At 51.4% G+C, this 19,731-nt stretch overlaps 1 protein-coding gene across 3 annotated transcripts in view; it reads left to right on the top strand.

The window, feature by feature from the left end:
• Nucleotides 1-371: 371 nt before the first annotated feature.
• Nucleotides 372-19,731, top strand: part of Arhgap8 (Rho GTPase activating protein 8) — a 47,033-nt gene continuing 27,673 nt past the window's right edge. The window contains exons 1-2 of one of the 3 annotated variants that reach the window (XM_040754047.1): nucleotides 372-515; nucleotides 14,003-14,146. In XM_040754047.1, coding sequence (XP_040609981.1) covers nucleotides 14,068-14,146 — 79 coding nt within the window. In that variant the 5' untranslated portion in view covers nucleotides 372-515; nucleotides 14,003-14,067. Of the gene's footprint in view, nucleotides 536-6,304; nucleotides 6,487-14,002; nucleotides 14,147-19,731 lie in introns of those variants that run through there. The other 2 variants (XM_040754045.1, XM_040754044.1) reach the window with 2 other exon arrangements.

Here is a 19,731-nt window from a genome sequence, read left to right as displayed (position 1 = left end):
GCTCTGGTAGAGCGACTTTCGTGCCTCCCTCCATCTCTGGTCTGCTCTCCCTGGGACATCAAGGCCTTCTTGTGCCTTGAGGCAAGTCACAGGGGTGTGGGAATGGTTCTGAGTCTCCAGCCCTGGCTTCATCTTTCGGGCAGCGAAGCGACGCAGACGCACCGAAGGCAGAGGCGAAGATGGGAGAGCCTCGTACCCGCAGCCTGCGTCAGGCCTGGCTGGGACTGTGGGTCGGGCGATCCCGGATGCGGGCTCAGTTTCCTAACTCAGCACAGATCTTCAGTTTCCCGTCTCATCCTGCGCATTCCGATTGAGGGTAAACGTGTGGACTGGCAGCGAGTGTGGAGCCCACACAGGGCCAGTGTCCCTCAGCTCCCTCCCCCGTTGAGCCAGAACCACCTGGCCTGGCCCCGCCCATCCTGAGGACTCCAGGCTGAGCGCTTTCTGACATTGGGCGGGGCCTGCCGGGAAGGCCCGGGGCTGGCCAGGTGAACGGCTGGAGTTGCTGAGACCAGGTGAGCTGCTCGGCGGTCCGGTGAGTACCTCTTGGAAAACTGCTTGGGCGGGGGGAATCGCGGCTCCTGTGCTCCTGACCCCGGCCCCTTCCCCCTCCACGTTCCCCTGGCTGTCCCTCCGCTCCCCATTCTTTCCGCGCCATCTGTGTCCCCTGCCTTCCTGGCTTCCTTTGGACACGGGTTCGGTTCCCTTGGGATCACCGAGGTGAGCACCTGGCACTAGCCCTTGTGCTTCCGCACCAGACCTGAGCGCATCACGGTGGCATCATTCCCGTTTCATAGGCGGGAGCACCGAGGCCGGGGCGGGAGCTGAGGATGCACGTGGGGCCTGAGGCTGGGGTCTGTCTGGTCATCTTGTCCCAACGGGTGCAACTCCCAGGATTTATAGGCTGGGAGCCTCGGGAGTTCCCATTTGGGCAGGTCAGCCTGCGCGGGCTTCTTTCGATTTCCCAAACTTGGCAAAAACCTCCCGAGCATGTTGCCAGCCGCTGCCGGGGCTGTGCTGGGGAAACTGGGGAGGCCACCAAGGGGGAGGGGTGGCATTCCTTCGTCCTGTTGGCTGGGGTGGGGAAAGGGTCTGGCAGTTCTAGGCTGGAGACAGGTTCTGCTCTTAGGCGAGCAGGATCTGTTTAGTGCGCGCGCTGTCCGCGAGAGTCATGGCGAACTTGAGTCCTGGTGAAAACTCAGTTCGACTCAACAGTTTGGAAAGTAGGCAGCCTTCATTGGCCTCTGTTGTTTCAAGATATGCTTGGGAGTTCCTTGTGGAATGCTCCGTCAAACCCTCCCCCCCCCCCCGTCAGCGCCGGGATGGGGGAGGGGGCAGGGGACTGGAAGTCTCAGCACAGCTACCCCCAGAGGTCGAGTCAGCCTCCTGCGGGTTCCCAGTTCGCAGGAGCCCAGAAGCAGCTCTCCGAGATCGAAGCCAGGGGGTGTGGGGACTTTTCTGGAGGAGCCTGCAATTGAACTGGAAAATGGGTGGGAGACAGGCAGATGGGATGCGGTCCTTAGGTTGCTGGGAGGTCCAGGAGAGGTCTAAATGGGCTTTCCCAGGCTATGTGCTTGGATCAGCTCACAGTAAAGGGCAACTTCGGAGAGCTGTGTAAGGTTGGGGGCTCCCCTGGATAATCACCCTAAGAGGCCTGGTGTCTATGAGCGCAGGTTCGGGGTACCCTGTCAATAATGGACAGAGAGGTGACTTCAGTTAAAGAGGATGGCAGGGCTAGGGATGCAGCTAAGTTAAGATAACCCCTGCCTGACGTACACAAAGCCCTGGGCTTGTTTGTTTGCCTGTGACACATAAACCAGATGTGTGGTGGCCGAGGCTGTAACCCCATCACTTAACAAAGTGAGGAAGCCACCCTTGACTACATAGTGAGTTTGAAGCCAGCCTGGGTGAGTGAGACCCTGTCTCTAATAATAAACTAAAGTATAACAGGATAGTCAAAAGCTATCACACTAGACACAAAAGCCTGACCACACTAGAAACCCATCCCAACCACTAAATCACCCTCATTTCACGGATGGGTGAAATGATCACGTGACTCAGATAAACCTTCAAGAGGATTTGGGAGAACTTGATTATTTTATTTTGTTTGGAGACAGGTCTCACCATTTAGCCCAGGCTGGCTTTAAACTAAAGGTAATTCTTCTGCCTCAACCTTCCAAGTGCTGACATTACAAAAATGAACTAGTGCACCTGGCCTCATTAGTGGATTCTGAGGGGGCCACGTTGCTGTGGGGAGTAGCCTTCCCATCTGTAAAGCTCCCTAGCAGAGGTCAAGTCACCCCTGCATGCCCATGGCCTCATTCCTCACTCAAACCAGCCTCCTGAAATGGTAGTGGCACTGCCCACTTCTACAGAGGGGGAAACTGAGGCAGGGGAGTGACAGGAGTTAGGGCTGGTAAATGGAAAGCCAGGCTTGGAATCTGCCTCTGTGGGAGCAGGCTTATGTAGTTTGGAGACTTTGGAAGCCCTCTGACAACGGATTCCTTAGGGTTGTCTACAGTGAGATGTGCACCTCCATACCTTGGCCCTCAGCGGCCTGAGGAAGTTCCTGTAGTCTTTCAAGGGACCTCATCCAGGACCCGTGGCTTCCACTTAAAGGGGAACTTCAGGACTAGGCAGTGTGAAACAGAGTTGAAGTTTAGTTAAAATTAGAAAGGAAGATGCTCAAGAAAATAGACACACACAAGGGGAGGCTTCACAATGAAGAGTTGTGGTTTATTAAATGGGTTTTTAAGGACTGGGGAGATGGGCCAGCACCCATGTAGTGGCTCACAAAGTGGATCGGACACCCTCTTCTGATAAAAAAGGTTTTATTTTAAATTGTGTATTTGTGTGTGAGAGGAGGGAGTGGGTATGTGTACAGGAGGGCAGGTTCCGTGGAAACCACAGAGGGTGCCAGATCCCCTGGAGCTACCTAGCGATTGTGAGCTACCTGATGTAGGTGCCAGGAACTGAACTCGAGTCCTTTGCAAGAGCAGTGCATGCTCTTAACTGCTGAGCCCCTAAAAGACTTTCGTTGTTGCTTTGAGACAAGGTCTCTCTGTGTATCCCAGGCTGACCTCGAATTCAGAGATCCTGCTGTCTTTGCCTCCTGAGTGCTGGAATTAAAGGTGTATACCATGCCACCACGACTGTCCACTACAATATATTTTCACATACATTTTAAGTACTGCGGTTAAAATGAAAAGTGGCACTCAAGAAAAGAGTAAACTATGTTCAAGTGTATGGGCTTCTCAAGGGAGAGCCAACGAGTGTCTTAGCATCAGCCATATAAGTCATTTTAGTGCCTTTCAGGCTATGTCTCAGAAGGTTGCTAAGAAGCTCCCCCCACCCTTGCTAGGTAAAATTATGGGGTGGCTCTGAAGGTGGGTTATATTCTGATAAAGTTAAATCAAGAACCTCTAAGGCTTCACAAGGGTATGGGATGTGTTTTACTGTGAATGAAGTTTTGGGTGAAAGTCCTAGAAAATTGCAGGTTTAGAGCTGGGAATGGAGAAAGATCTTGTTTTGTTTGTTTATTGTTTTTGTTTTTCAAGACATGGTTTCTCTGTGTAACATCCCTGGTTATCCTGGAGCTCACTCTGTAGACCAAGGCTGGCCTCGAACTCACTGAGATCTGCCTGTCTCTGCCTCTCCAGTTCTGGGATTAAAGGTGTGAGCTACCATTGCCCAGGTGGAAAAAGACTTTAAGCATGTGTTGAATGTGCTACAATTCTATTTCTCTCTAGGGAGAAGCTTCATCCAGACCCATGGGAGAGGGCTCTTTTCTTTTTCATGCCTTCTTTGTCTTCCATGTCTTTCTATTCTGTGTCACAGAGTTAGCATGGGGATAGAAAGTTTTCCTTCTCTTGTCTTCCCCTGCTATTTGGTTGAATTTGATGCTTTCAGAGGAGGTCCCACAGGTATCCGGAAACTTCTTGGGTGGTTCCTATGGGTAGGGACAGACTTGGATCTAAGGGTGCTATATGGAACTTAGCCAGTCTGGGTTCCTTGAAGTAGGGTGGGGTGAATGGGGCTCCCTAAGCCACTGCTTTGGGTACCCATCTTCTCTTTCACTGGCATCCTAAGGCAGTTGAAGCTTGGAGGATAATGTGTGTGTGTGTGTGTGTTCATTGGAGGCTGCTGTGAAGTGGTTAACAGCCGGGGAATGGGTCCCCACACCCTGGGCACAATCTGTGTGACCTCAAGTCAATTGCCAGGCACTCCGTTCCTTGTTTTCCTCACTAGGAAGTTCCGTACTCCAGAGTTATGTAGAGTGCCCCAAACAAGTCACACAGCTTTGTGAGAGATCATGTTTGTGGCATTCTTCTACCCGTGGCCTTTGGGAGCAAGCCTAGGTGTTGAGTGAGTTTGTGTGCTGCTGTCCCTTCCCTGCTGAAGGCCAGCCAGCTCCAACTTGGGAGTAAGAAATGACCTTTCAGTTGGAGGGGGCAGGAGACAGGGACTCTCAGAAGGAACTGGTTTGGCAGGTCTGGATTCTGGAGACTTCTAAGAGCCACCGCTGCCTTTTCTCCACTGGCCTTCAAATTAAATTCTACACTGTCAATGCAGCAGGGATGGGCTGCCTGGGCTGGGGGTTTGCTGGAGTTGTGATCTGCAGTAGATTGAAATCCTGTGGTCCCAGGACAGGCTCTGAGTCAGCGTCCAGGTTTCCCTGAGCTCTTTGTAGCTGTGCCACCTCTCTCTCTCTCTCTCTCTCTCTCTCTCTCTCTCTCTCTCTCTCTCTCTCTCTCTCTCTCTCTCTCTCACTCTGTGTGTGTGTGTGTGTGTGTGTGTGTGTGTGTGTGTGTGATTTGCACATCTGGTAGGCATCAGATCCCTAGCGTTGGAGTTCCAGGCAGTAGTGAGCCACCTGATGTGGGTGCTGTGAATGGAGCTCGGGTCCTCTGGAAAAGCAGGAATTCCCAACTGCGGAGTCATCTCTCCAGCCCCCTATTTATCCAGTCTACCAAAGGTTATTATTTTTTCATTGTACATATATTGTGTACCCGTGCGTCTGTATGGCTGTGTGCACATGAATGCAGGTTTCCAAGGAGGCCAGAGGGGTTTTAGATCCTATGAAATTAGAGTCACAGATGGCTGTGAACTCCTCTGGGAGCTGAATTTCAGTCCTCTAAAAGAGCAGTAAGTGTTCCTAACTACAGGGCCATCTCTCCAGCCCTTGTTTATCTATTAAAGATTGATTTATTTTTCTTTTATGTGTATGAGCTTTTGCCTACATATATGTCTGTGCACCATGTGTGTGCAGTGCCCCAGAGGCCAGAAGAGGGACTCAGAGCCAGCTCCTGGAACTGGAATTACGGATGGCTCTTAACTCCTGTGAGGAAGCTTGGGAAGATGGAGGTAGACAAGTCGGACTTCAGGCAGCGATGACAGTTGATTACGTGTCTTCTGTGGGCTGTGTGTTCTAGGCACAAGGACAGTGTGTGCAAAGGCTCTGAGGCGGCCGCAGTGCAGTGTGTGACTCCTCTGAGGCTCATGGGGTAGAAGTGGTCAGTCTTGCTTTCTAGAGGGAAATGTTTGGGTGGGGCACGGGGACTTCAGGAAGAGAGTTGAAACAGGAGGCATTGGATGGCTAAGTCTGGTGCTCAGTGAGTATTCTGCTTGGTCTTTAGTCTTTCCTTTTTAAAGATTTATTTATTTTATTTATGAATATTCTATCTGGATGTATGACTTTATCACAGAAGAGGGCATCACATCCTATTAAAGATGGCTGTGAGCCACCATGTGGTTGCTGGGAATTGGACTCAGAACCTCTGGAAGAGCAGTCAGTGCTTTTTGGTTTGTTTTTGTTTTTGTTTTTCAGACAGGAAACAGGATTTCTCTGTGTAGCTTTGGAGGCTGTCCTAGAACTCGCTCTATAGACCAAGCTGGGCTGGAACTCATAGAGATCCTGCCTCTGCCTCCTGAGTGCTGGGTTTAAGGGCGTGCACCACCAACGCCTGGCAGCAGCTGGTGCTCTTAACCCCTGAGCCATCTCTCCAGCTCCTGGATTTTATTCTTAACTCAACACACCCGGGAAGAGAAACCTCAACTGAGGGATCACTCAGATCAGATTGGCCATGTCTGTGAAGCACTGTCTTGATTGATGATTCATGTGGGAGGGTTTAGCCTACTATGGGGCAGCACATCCAACATCCATAGGTAGGTGGGCCTGGGCTATATAATCAAGCTAACTGAACTTGAGCCAGGGAGCAAGTCAGTGAGCAGCACTCCTCCTTGGCTCCTGCTTCAGTTCTGCCTTGACTTCCCTCAGTGATGGACCACCACCTGAAGGTGTAAGATGAAATAAACCCTTTCCTCCTCTGAGCATTTTTTTTTTAAATCACAGCAACAGAAAAACAGACAGAGATGTTTGGGACTGAGACTAGGGCTGGAATCCTGGGCTTCGGCATCCTTTGGGAAGAGCAGAAGGCCGGGGCCCCAGGCCAGCACTGAGCATGGGTGGTGGAAGCTGTGACAGAGGTAAGCAGCTGTGCCCAAATGGCCATAGGAGGGGCTCCAGACTGTGAAAATGGAGGTAGACAGGAGGGGCCTTGAACCCCAGCCTCCTGCCAGTTAGCCACAAGGACTTCACCACTGTCATCCCCCATACTCCCCCCCCCAGTCTCACCCTGATCTGGTGTCCAGATTCTGGTGGCTCCCTATGTCTCCCTCTACACAAGTAAGTGGTCTGTGTCAACACCAGGAACCCCGTGTAAAGCGTGGGCAGTGGGGGAGGGCCTGTGGTCACAAGCATGGCTGGGACAAAAGGATGTTCCCGGCTATGGTGTCTGAGGCAGATGTGACCAGCGAATGCTTCTGAGCCTTAGAGGGTTAGGAATGGTGGCATGGAGCCCCTCCCCTAAATTCTGAGAGAGCCTGAGGTGTGAACATCCACTGTGCGTTTCCCCACCCCCACGGGCTGTGCTGCTAAAGGTAGATCCAGTGTTAATTTGCCCGGAGTAAGTAGGTGTTCATTTGTAGCTACAGCACTAAGATAATTGCTGCGAGGGTCTGTTTGTGTAATATGCAAACCCATTTTGACAGCAACAAACCATTTTGCTGTGAATTATAAATAGACCCCTTGGGTGGTTTGGAATCTGTTTTGCATAGCATGCCTGTTGCTGGATCGTCTGTTCTGGTCTTGGGTGCCAATAGACCAAAGCTCTCCCAGTCTCACAGATGCCCATGACTCCCCCAGGAATAAGTCCCCACATGGGGGAGACCCCTGGAGTCCGCTGAGCTGCAAAGGGGGCAAGTGCAGGCAGTGGACACAGGCAGGGGTGTGCTGTGTGTGGACACAGGCAGGGGTGTGCTGTGTGTGGACACAGGCAGGGGTGTGCTGTGTGTGGACACAGGCAGGGGTGTGCTGTGTGTGGACACAGGCAGGGGTGTGCTGTGTGTGGACACAGGCAGGGGTGTGCTGTGTGTGGACACAGGCAGGGGTGTGCTGTGTGTGGACACAGGCAGAACCAGGCAGGCTGGGAGACAACACTGAGGCTCAGAAGCACTGAGCAAGATGGATCTGTTTGCAGTGTGACTTGTCACTCTGGCATTTATGAGGGGCCTTGACTATGCTGGCCATGCATGGAGCATGATGGGGTGGGGGTTGTCTTGAGCCCCTGTGAAACTTTACTCCCCCTAGGGAGACCCAGAAAGCCAGAGAGTTATGAATCTCTGATTATCCCTAGTGGGATTGTTGTGACATGGGGGCCGGTGCCATGAGAGATGACATTCCTATGGGAAATGGAGAATTCCCCTCCCGAGTGAGGAGGGATAGAGGCCAGACTGAGCCTGCAGCAGGACTGGGACGGGAGTTTTAAAATATACCTTGGTGGGAGTGGAGAGTGAGTTCAGATCTCCAACCCTTGCAGAATGCTGGGTGTGGCTATGCACCTGTATCCCCAGCCCTGGGGAGGCCGGCAGAGACAAGAGGATCTCTGGGGCTTGCTGTCTGCCACCTAGCTTTGGGTTCAGTGAGAGAACATGTCTCTAGGGAATGAGGCAGAGACTTACAGGGTACCTGATGTTTCCCTCTGACTCCCGTGTTTGTATGTATATGCAGCTGTGCAACCCCCCCCACACACATACACCCCATATGCCAGATCTCTCTCTCTATCTATCTATCTATCTATGAATGCAGAGTATGGAGACTGGGAGTGGTGTGACTCAGTGAAAGAGCAATTGCCTAGCATATGCCAACATGTATACACACACAAACACATACGCACACTATGAGCATCATTTGTTATACATATTGAGCTCTTTCAGCTACAGCTGAGTTTATGTTAATGAAATAACTCAAAGTAGTCCCTAGGCCTGAGGAGCTTATTCTGGAGGGTTGGGCCACTCTTAGGGTCTTTACTGATTAGATGGCACCTTCATACATTAAAGAGGGCCATGTGCTTTCCCCAAAGCCACCTAACATAGATGTAACCATCACCCGTAAATATCTTCACAGCAAAGACTAGTATTTGAACAAACACCTGGGCCCTGGTGGCCCAACCAGTTGACGCATGAAAAGGACCCTGTCGCGGCCTTGTGTGTATAGCCTCATCTTGGAGCAGAGTCATTCCTTAGGGACCTCTGTCAATTAGCATTGCCAGTGGTTCCTGGACCTGGAGAAGGCAGGATAGCCATTTGGTACCTGTAGAGTGTAGTTTTTTCCTTGCCAGTCGCCTGGGCCCTTCCTCATTGTCTGAACCCCCAAATAACTCACAGGACACTAATTATAAAGCTGTTGGCTGCTTGCTTGTTTCTTACTGGCTAGCTCTGACTTAAGTATTTAACCCATAATTGTTTTGTTTTGTTTTTGTTTTTTTGTTTTTTCGAGACAGGGTTTCTCTGTGGCTTTGGAGGCTGTCCTGGAACTCACTTTGTAGACCAGGCTGGCCTCGAACTCACAGAGATCCACCTGCCTCTGCCTCCCGAGTGCTGGGATTAAAGGCGTGCGCCACCAATGCCCGGCTCTTAACCCATGATTGTTAATCTAAGTATTTCTCTTACAAGAGAAAGGGTCTGGACCTCTTACTCCTCTGGAGCCTACATGGCGTCTCTCTCTGCCTGTCTTTCCCAGAATCCTCCTTGACTCCCAGTCCCACCTATCTTGCTTCCCTATTAGCCAACAGTGCTTTATTCAACAACCAATAAGAAAGACAGATTTGCAGAATGACATCTCCCATCAGTTCCTGATAGGGACAGGACACGGGGATCCCGAGAAGTCCCTGGGCCTCTCAGAGGCAGTATGGTCCAGCTTCCTTCTTGGGTCTCTTCAGCATCTCTCCTCTGTGAGGTGGGTTCCCAGGAGTCAGGGGAGGCTGAGAGCAGTGGAGGGTGCTGGGAGAGCCTTGCTTTCATTCCCACCAGATGGCTGCAACAGGAGGCGGGCACAAGCCCCTTCCTGCGGATGGTGCAGCAGGTCTGACTATGCAGGCTTCAGAACAGAGCATCTGGGCAGTGCCAGAGGATAAAGGGTTTGAGCTTGTAGAGGCAAAAGGCCCCACATGTTGGTTGGCTAAAGCAGAGGACAGCGGAAAATGGAGCCATCATTGCTGCAGAGGCCATGGCTGTGGGTCCTGTGTTGCTGCTTGGCCCTGTGGATGGTGTGAGGACTGGCCTCTCAGCCATTACTGGTTCCTGGCCAGCTGCTTCAGGCTACACGTATCCTAGGCTATGGGCTCTGAGGGCCAACTTCCTTTGCTGGCTTTTGTAGTAGGTTTCCCTTGCAAGGTGTGGGCTCAGGGTCCCAGCCTGGGTGTCACCCCACACCAGCAAGGTTCCTAGTGAGCTTCTCTGCAGTGTGGATAATTTTGGATTTGAGGAGTGGTGGAGAGAAGGTGGGCTGATGGGGCCTGGCATGGGTGTCCTGCACCCTGCCAGGAAGAAAACCCGATCCTGAATGTGCATCTGAGGCCTGGGCCAGTGGCTCCCCAGCTCAGAGCTGCAGCATCTAGAGTTAGGTGACTGGAAAAAGCCACGCAGGCTTGGGGAGGCCACAGGTCAAGCCTGTTGTGTGAAGTATGGGAGGGTTGAGGTGTCTCAGCTGTCCACACTAGTGTAGGAGGGAATGTCACCGGAAAGGATGGGGAGGTAGGTGGCCCAGCATTACAGGGCTCTAAGATTCATGTGTTTCTGGGTGTGTTGCAGGTGTGTGGAGGGGATGCATGGGACACATGAGACCGCTCTCTGCTTGTCTCCTCTGGGCATCATACCCTTGCTTCTCTCCTGGGACCTTTGCCCTCTCTGTTCCTCCCCCATTCCGGATGCCTTTCTTTCAGGATCTCCTGCCAGCATTGCCTTGGCAACCCCAGGAACTTGGCAATAGTTAGTGACTGCCCTGCCTGTCTGACCACCCAGGTGGAGCAAAGCTCCAGGCCAGCATGGTGGCGGAGTCCTGACCGGGGGCACAGGTGGCTGAGGGCTTCAGGGTGGGAAGGGGAACAGCATGGGGAGGGGGAAGGGTGTGTGGCAACTGGAATAGGAATCTAGAAATGTCACTGTTGACACAAGAGAAGCTACAGCAATCTCTCCTGATGACCGACCTAGGCTCCTGCTACAGGTGACCATTTAACAACACCCCTACAGGGGGCTTCAGCAGGGAGAATGCACTCTCTGACACCTCACCTGGAGGAGAGCTTGCAGAAGCACAAAGCTAAGAGTCTGGGCTCCCTGTCCTGGGCACTGACCTGTGCATGAACTTGGCCTGGTGTCTGCACTGAAGCAGCACGGAACTCTGATAAATAGAGATTAGTTCTCCCCAGGGCACTGCGGTTGAGAAGGGTGCTTCCCCTCAGTCACTGCTCCCAGCTCTGGGCAACAATTCTTAAACATTTCTGTAGCCTGGAGACTGGGGGAGGGGTGTGCTTTTGTTTTGAGACAGGCTGGCCTCACACTTACTAGGCAGTATCCTGAGTTCTGACAGCTTTCATACCCTAGCTTAGAGAGGTCTATCCTCCCTGCTTATTGGCACATAGAGCTGCTGTGGTATCTGTAGTGATGTCTCCTGCTTACGGTTTTAGATTCCCATCTGTACTTGAAGACATATACTTTGTCAACTCTGCTGTGTAGTAGTCAAGGGATCAAAGTTTGTTTCTCGCCGGGCGTTGGTGGCGCACGCCTTTAATCCCAGCACTCAGGAGGCAGAGGCAGGCGGATCTCTGTGAGTTCGAGGCCAGCCTGGTCTACAAAGTGAGTTCCAGGACAGCCTCCAAAGCTACAGAGAAACCCTGTCTCAAAAAACAAAAACAAAAAACAAAAAACAAAAAACAAAAAAAAGTTTGTTTCTCTCCCTCCCTTGTCCCCTGCCCACTGTGTATGTCTCTGTCTGTGTATCTGTGGAGTCAGATGTCAATGTCCAGGGTCCTTCTCAGTAGCTTTCCACCTTATTTTCTGAGATGGGGTCTCCCACTGAACTGGATCTTACTGATTCCTCTAGCCTGGCCAGCCAGAGAGCCCCAGAGCCCCTCCTGTACCATCTCCGCAGTGTTGGGATTGTAGGTATATGCTGCTGTGTTTTGCTGTTTTGCTTAGGTTCTAGAGGATCTGAGCTCAGGTTCTCATGCATGTACACCAAGCCGTATCCTCAGACCTGAAGTTCTTTGGTGTAGACTGGAATACTATCTTGTGCTGCCCTCAAAACTTGGTTTTTACTAATTATTCTAGTGTTAACCAGAGTTTTTAAACTGATTTACAGAACGGAAGCTTTGTGACACAAGGGTGGTCTAGGACTTGTTAAGACGAGAAATAACTGGGTGGTGGTGGTGGTGATGATGAGCACCTTTAATACCAGCACTCAGGAAGCAGAGGTAGGAGGATCTCTGTGAGTTTGAGGTCAGCCTGGTCTACAGAGCAAGTTCCAGGACAATCAGGGATACACAGAGAAAGCCTGTCTCAAAACAAAACAACCACAAACAAACAAACAAAAGAAATACAAAATAAAGATTAAAAAAAAAGACTGACTTATCTTTATTTTATAAATATGAGTGTTTTGCCTCTGTGTGTGTGTGTGTGTGTGTGTGTGTGTGTGTGTGTGTATGTGACTGGAACCCAGGGATGCTGGGCACTGACATGACAGTTGTTCACTTTGGCTGCTGGCCAGGAGCCCTTTTACTGCGGGCCTGGATTGTAGGCCTCCCACCTGTCTGTGGGCATCTTCCTGCTGAGCACTGTAGGGGAGGGAGTGGCAGAGTCAGCCACCCTAACCCCACATGCTCTTCACAAGCTCTGTTTCTGCATGTTTGAGTGACATTCAGTTCCCTTCTCCCTGGTGGTCAGCCCTCAAGGGGCCCCAGCACTTGGCAGCTGTTGTAAAACTTGGCTTCTGGCAACAGCCAATGGTGACCGAAGACAGCAGCAGCAGCAGGTGACCCTTACTAGTGTGACAACTCTTAAGCCTGGGTGCCAGGATTCCACCGTGGTTGGCATGGCAGCTTTCAGGCCTGGATGTCTGAAACCCAGCCTTTTAACAACTCCCTGGAACTCTTCCGGCAATCGGGCCCTCGACTTCTTCAGACCTGCACAGCTCTTGTCTCCATCACGTTGGTTCTTTGTTTCTTCTGCCCTAGGCAGTCTCAGGAAATCTTCATCTGTGCATTTGTCTGTTTGTTTGGTTTTCTGTTGCTGTTGTGTAGTTTTGAGAGAGCATCTCGCTACATAGCACTGGCCAGCCTGGAACTTGCTATGTAGATCAGGTTGGCCTTGAACTCACGGGGATTTGTCTGTCTGCCTCTGCCTCCCGATTACTAAAGGCACCAGCAACCACGGACAGCTCCAGATACCCTCTTCTTGCTGTTGTCACCACCTCCCTTTCTTCCTGTTACCTGCTCAGCCCACTCTACCTATAGCTCAAGTCAGACAAGACCCCCGTGTGGAGAGGGGAGGGGAGCTGATGGCAATTGGTAGTTGCTAGGAGAGGGAGAGTCAGGAGTTTTTGTTTTTGTTTTTAAGAATGTAGTCTCTGGAGCTAGAGAGGTGGCTCAGAGGTTAAGAGCACCAGCTGCTCTTCCAGAGGTCCTGAGTTCAATTCCCAGCAACCACATGGTGGCTCACAACCATCCGTAATGAGATCTGGTGCCCTCTTCTGGCCTGCAGGCATACGTGCAGGACGAACACTGTGCATAATAAATAAATCTTAAAAAAAGAGAGAATGTAGCCCCTCATAAATGAACCATACTCCAGTGAAAGGCCACAAATCCAAGAATATATGGACAGCACAAATGTGACTCTCATGGGTTTAGAGATAGAAATAGAAAACACAAGTTGGGTGGGTAGGGAGGCAGAGGTGGATCGGGGGGGGGAAATGTGCTCAAAACACATAATATGAAGGAACTAGTAAAAATGAGGGGACAAATGAAAATTAAACAAGAGATGAACACCAGAGAGAAGCCTTTAATGGGCCCAGGGGGCAACACAGGAAACTGCCTCCCCCAGACTCACAAAAGGATTCATTCACATGGCCTACTCACACAGATAGGATAGAACACCTGGCTAGGGCGGCTTTGACAACTGTGGCCAGCCTTCATTCAAATGAGGGACTCTGCCAGTCACAAGCCTTCTGCTGGGTTGCCAGGGGAAGTTCTCTCCCTCAGGTCTGGGTAGAAATGGCGGCAGGGTCATGCAGAGTTCACTGAGGCTGATGACAGGGTGCTGAAGTGGGTGTGACTGATGGAGCTTTAGGAGACAGAACAGCTTCCACAGCAAGCAGCTTCCTCAAGGCCCTGCATAGCGTTCAGAGCAGTTATTATGTTTGGAGGATAATCTTCACTCAAAACAGCAAGGGCACAGGGAAGGGTCTAGAAGCTTTTGACTAAGGAACCAACTTCCCTCTGGCTCTCAACATCTCAGTTTATAACAAAAACACACCTAGGAAAGGATGGTCACAACGGAGGCTAACTATTGATGGTGTATCAATAGCATTTAGTAGCGATTTGCCGGTGGTTAGTCATAGGTCCCCCTGATGTAGCTTGCCTCCTGACTCCCTTTAATTCCTGTGTCCCGGCAGAGCTACAGAGAGACAAAGAAGCAGCAGTCACACTGGGGGCCACAGGAGGGCCCTCAGTGGTCTCCATGGCTGGCCAGGACCCGACACTGAGCACCAGTCACCCATTCTATGACGTGGCCAGACACAGCATCCTGCAGGTGGCAGGTAAGTGAACCATCTAGCTGGTCCCCAGATTGGGCAGTACAGCCAGTCTTCTACGTCTTGCAGGATGGTGGGCTGTCGAGGCTCCCTCAGTCTACTATGGCTGTTTCTAGCGAGCATTTAGTGTAGCACACATTTGGCAATCTCCCCCTGGGCTCATTCTTGCCACAAAGGAGGTCATCTCTTTCCCTCCTCGGGCCTCATACAGCATTCAACACTGCCTCCTGTCGATAACTTTTGCTCCCGAGTTTTCAGTGGGCTGACGGGCAGTTCTGGGCCAGGGACCACCTTCCCTCCAGCATTCCTTCTTAGAGTTGGTTATATCCTCCAGGTGTAGCCAGAATTGGCCTTGCTAAGGGTTAGTACAGTCAAGTCTGGAGACCTGTTAAAGGCAGGAAAAGAATGACATGCCACCTAAGTGGGTGCTTTTGGTCAGTCACGGCACCGTAGAAGCCACACTGACAAACGGAACGAGTGATGCTTTGGGGTCTCAGGCGGTGGCCTAGGAGACTGGGCTCAGTAGAGATTGTGTGGTGAGGAACAGAATGGGAGATGGAAGGCCCTGAACCTAAATTCCAGAGACAGGAGGCAGGAGGCGGGCTCCTGGAGCTGCAGCCGGGAGCAAGCAGCCTGGAAGAAAAAGAAAGGTATGCCTTTCTGGAGCAAAAGTGTCCTTTCATCTAGATCATTCCGCCCTGCACACCAGCCTGCTGAGCTTTCCTACAGGACAGACACACTCTTAACAAGTGTCCCCATCTCCTTCCAGTTTTGAGGGAACCCTTAGCAACGCCCCAAAGGGACCACCTCCCACATCCCTGTAAGTGGACCACTCAGACCCTCTGCCTTGTTTCATTGGACAAGATGATGGACATGTTGTGCCCGCCATGGGTACAGCTCTGGGCACCTAGTGGGGCTTCTCTTCCATGGAGAAAGGGAGGCAGCTAGTGATGCCGTGTTGTAGACAGGGGAGGAAACTGGGAGGGATTAGTCTCGGGCCTGTGGGATCTGCACTTGCGTAGAGTGTTCATCTTCTACTAATATTGTTTTGAAGCCCGGGTGGTTGCCAGTTTGTATTGTTGGAAGGAACATTCCCTATGGTGCCAGATGTTGCGGATGCAGATGCGACACTGACTGGCTCATAAGGCTGTACGCGGCTTAAGAGGCAGAGGGAGTCAGGCGAGGGAGAGGAGGAGAGTGTGTGTGTTCTGGGGCTTCTTCTGGCTTCTGAGGAGTGTGGAAACCCCTGTTTGGAGCAGCAGAGGACAGCCGTCTGTGGCTGCTGGGGTTGGGCAGAGACGCCTATCCCCTGCCTGCAGGAGCAGAATCTCCTGGCTTCTCCTGCACTGAGATGTTGCAACCCTCAGTGAGCATGGGCTAACTGATGTTTGGATCAGGCAAAGGGAGAAGGAGGAAGAGGCCACAAGCCAAAGAAGCAGGGGACGGTGGGAGCCACCGTCGGCTGCTGTCCTGCGGGACCCAGACTTTGTATGTGCCAGAGACCTGCAGGCTGATGCTGTGGTTGCTGAGTCTGGTCTGACTCAGGCTCCTCCTGGGTTTCTGACCTTGCTGGGCCAGCTTAACTGTCTCTCTCTCTCTCTCTGCATTTAGTCACTGTGTCTTTTTTGAGCAGCCATACTGTGACTCAGAACTTCAGCTGAGATGTTGATGGCCCCCAGAACCCTGCTGGACAAGGGAGGGGGCTGGGGGGGGTTAGAGCACAGAGCTCTAAACAAACAGAGGCCTGACCGAAGTTCGTAAGGACAGGGAGATGAATGGATGCTGTATTTGCAAACAGATGGTTCTAGAATCTTAAACATCCCAGGCTCTGGAGCCTCCCAGAGGAAGGACGGTTATACATAACAAACAGCTTTCTAGCCGCAGTGGCGGGAGGCAGGAGCCCATCCAGGCCCACGCAGTTAGTGCACACGTGATACTGGCTCATTCTGGTTCATTCTCTCTACTGGCGTGCATTCTTCTGCCCCTGCCCCACATTTGGGGGAGCGGGGGAGGGAACCCTGAGAATGACTGTAAACACTTCTTTACACCACAAGTGAGTTCAAGATGGGTCCCTTTCTAGAAGGGGAGCTTTGCTGCCTCCCAGGCCCTGTCCTTCAGGCAAGCAGTCAGTTACTATTGGACCTGTAGGAAAGGGGATGGTCAGGAGCCCTCAAGGGGGCTGGAGGGGTCTCCTCGGACTTCTCAGGGATGAGTGAGGGCCGTGGACGTCCGGCCTGCTGGGTCCCCAGAGGCCTCTGGGATGGGACCAGGCAAAGGGAGGAGAAAGAAGAGGTCACAAACAAGAGAAAGGATGGCGCTGAGGGACCTGGATACCGTAGGTGGTGGCATGGGGGTTGCTGGGGAGGAGAAAGGGCAGAGGATCTCCCATACAAGTCACGGGTGGTGGCTGTTCTGCGGGACCCAGGCTTTGTGTGTGACACTGGCAGACTGATACCAAGGTCTGGCGCAGCAAGGAGACTATGTCATGTGCCCTGGTCCCTTGCTATAAATGGGAGAGGATCTAGGGTAGGAGACACATTCCAAATAGAGACACATGTGCCCTTCAATCTGAGATCAAGACAGCCTGAGGTGCAGTGGCTTCCCCCAGGAGGGGACAGGCTAAGCCACGCCACAACTCCGTCTGCATAGCTCTGGTCTCTATTCCGTGGATTCCTATACATTGGAAGATGTCCGCAGACACAATAAATTGTATTACTTCTCCCTGCGGTTTGTGCAGACTATAACTGAACCCATTTCCCTCCACCAGGTTCTGTTTCCCAAGACTCTCTGGGAGTACAGAGAAACTAAGGTTATGGGCCCAAGCGACAGGTAACAACACTAGGGCTGCTGGAGCAGAGAGTCCCAATTCAAGGAGCTTCAAACAACAGACAATTGTTCTTTTGGTTCCAGGGTTCAGAAGTGAGAATCTAAGGTGTGGGTAGGCTGGTTACTCCTGGAGGCTCTGGGAAAATTCACCATATCTCCCCAGCATTTGGGGGAAGCCCCCCATTCCATTGACCTCTTGACCTTTGACTCTCACTGTACTCCCCACCGCCCTTGGTCCACAGCTGTGTTCTCACCTCAGCCAGTGTCTTCTGCCTCTTTTGTCCTAAATCCAGGATGGCCCCATCTTTGTCTTTAACATAATTAGATCTTCGATGGCCCTATTTGCAAGCAAGGCCATATCTGGAGGCTCTAGGAAGTCATGCGTTGTTTTGGGGGGAAGGGAACAGTATTCAACCCAAAGCTGCCTCCATAACTACTTTCCATGAAGTCTACCCCCTGATGTCCGCCAAGGGCGGCGCTGCCCAGTGCAGTGTTATGGAAATGCCGTGTCCACTCTATCCAGGACGGTTGCTTCTCGCCATGTGTCACTACCGAGCCTGCCCCGTGTGTGGCTGATACTCGAGGGAACTGGATGCCCATGGCAGCCAGCAGCCCTCCACACACTGCGACTCCACAATACACTGCCTGTCCTCTTTCTGTGCAGGGCACAGTGTGTGGAGTTGGGGGGAGGCAGGAGGGGAGGCAGGAGGATGCCTTCTATTAGACGAAAGTCAGACGTGGTGGCCTAGTCTATAATTCTAGTGTCTGGAGACTCGGGGCATCATGTCAGTGCTCTGGAGAGATGCAGCCCAGCAGTGACACCAGACTTCTCTTTGGAACCTCCACTATGCTAAAGCCGGTCTTGTTTGTCGGTTTGGTTTTTTTTCCAGACAGTGACTCTATGTAGCTCTGGCTGTCCTGGAACTCATTCTGTAGACCAGGCTTGTCTCCAACTCAGAGATCTCCCTGCCTCTGCTTCCCAAGTGTTGGGATTAAAGATGGGCCACTACATTTGGCTAAGCTGGGTCCTTGACTATACTGTAGAAAGGAATTTCAGGATGCAAAAAAAAAAATTAAGAACAATTTGGATCAGGCATTGGTGGCACATGCCTTTAACCCCAGCACTCAAGAGGCAGAGGCAGGTGGATTTCTGTGAGTTCAAGGCTAGCCTGATCTACAAAGTGAGTTCAGGACAGCCAGGGCTGTTACACAGAGAAACCCTGTCTCAAAAACAAACAAACAACAACAACAAAAAAGAACAATTCAGAATTAATCAAGTTAGCAAGTTTTTGTTTGCTTTGTTTTATGTGTGTAGGTGTTTTGTTACATGTATGTCTGTGAACCACATGGCTTGCCTGGTGCCTGTGGAGGCCAGAAGAGGGTGCTAAATCCTCTGGAACTGGAGTTATAGATGATTGTGAGCCACCACGTGGGTGCTGGGAATCAAGCCTGGGTCCCCTTGACAAACTGTCAGTGAGTGTTCTTAACTGTTGAGTCATCTCTCCAGCCCTCAAGGCAGCAAGTTTATTAGCATGTAGGGAAAAGGCTCACAGGCAGGGGGCAGCACACACCTGAGTGTGGGTGCTGGTTTCCAGAGAGTTGCACTGATGTGCCTTTACAATGGTTGTATATATGTGTACCACGCGCATGCAGGTGCCTACGGAGGTCAGAGGGCATGGGATCCTGGAACTGGAAATGCGGCAGCTTTGAGCTACCTGATTTGTGTGCTGGGAACCAAGCCAGGGTCCTCTGCAAAAGCAAAAAGTGCTCCTACCTGCTGAGCTACCTCCAGTTCCAGAATGTGTTTATGATTCTGTGGCTTTGGAAGCTGCATTGTTCAAATGATGTCCAAGGAGGTTGAAATATTGGGGAAAGTTACAGGAGTTGGGGAGATGAGGACTCAGATGGGAAAGTGCTTGCCACACAAGCAGGAATGCCCGAGTTCAGTCCCCCAGAGTCCCTGTAAAAAGCTGGGCAGAAAGACACACTCCTGTAATCCCATCACTGGGGAGGTGCAGACAAGGATTCCCTAGGGCTCCCTGACTAGCTAATGTGGAATCAATGAGCTCCAGGCTTAGTGACACACCTGTCTCAAGAAATAAGATGGAGACTGAGGAAGATGCCCAGCGTCTGCTGTCAGCCTCTGTCTGTGCACATAGGGATATGTACACACTCTACAACACACACAAAGATATGGGAAGTTTTAAAATTCAAATTTTTATGACCTGGAAAGATGACTCACTCTGTGGTTAAGGGCACTGTCTGCTCCTGCAGAGGTTGAGAGTTTTATTCCTAGCACACACACACACACACACACACACACACACACACACACACACACACACACACACACCAGCTCACAGCCGCTTGTAACTTCAATTCCAGGGGATCTGATGCCCTCTTCTGGCCTCTGCGGCACTGCATGCTTATGACACACAGACATGCACGCAGACAAACATCCATGCACATAAAATAAACTAATTTAGTTTTTTTAAAAAGAAAATAAGCTGGTTGAGTTATTTCTTTCCATTCTTTTTGTGAATGCCATTGTTAGGTGGATTTATGGGTGGCATAGCTTAAATTTAGGGGTGAGGGAGGAGTGCTGAATATGCTGAACTTAAGGCCACAAACATTTCCTTCCTAAGGAAGCGTAGCACGTTGGTTGCCTTTCACGTCTGTGTTTAAGTCTTTAGAAAACACATCTTTGCACAGTCAGCTCTTTTGGCTGTGTTGAGCCAAAAGTCAGAGAGACGGACAACCAGGAG

This window comes from Mesocricetus auratus, unplaced genomic scaffold (assembly GCF_017639785.1).
Source record: "Mesocricetus auratus isolate SY011 unplaced genomic scaffold, BCM_Maur_2.0 Super-Scaffold_100010, whole genome shotgun sequence".
NCBI lineage: Eukaryota > Metazoa > Chordata > Mammalia > Rodentia > Cricetidae > Mesocricetus > Mesocricetus auratus.
The sequence above is the reverse complement of the archived record's forward strand: the minus strand, read 5'-3'. Positions and strand labels throughout refer to the sequence as shown.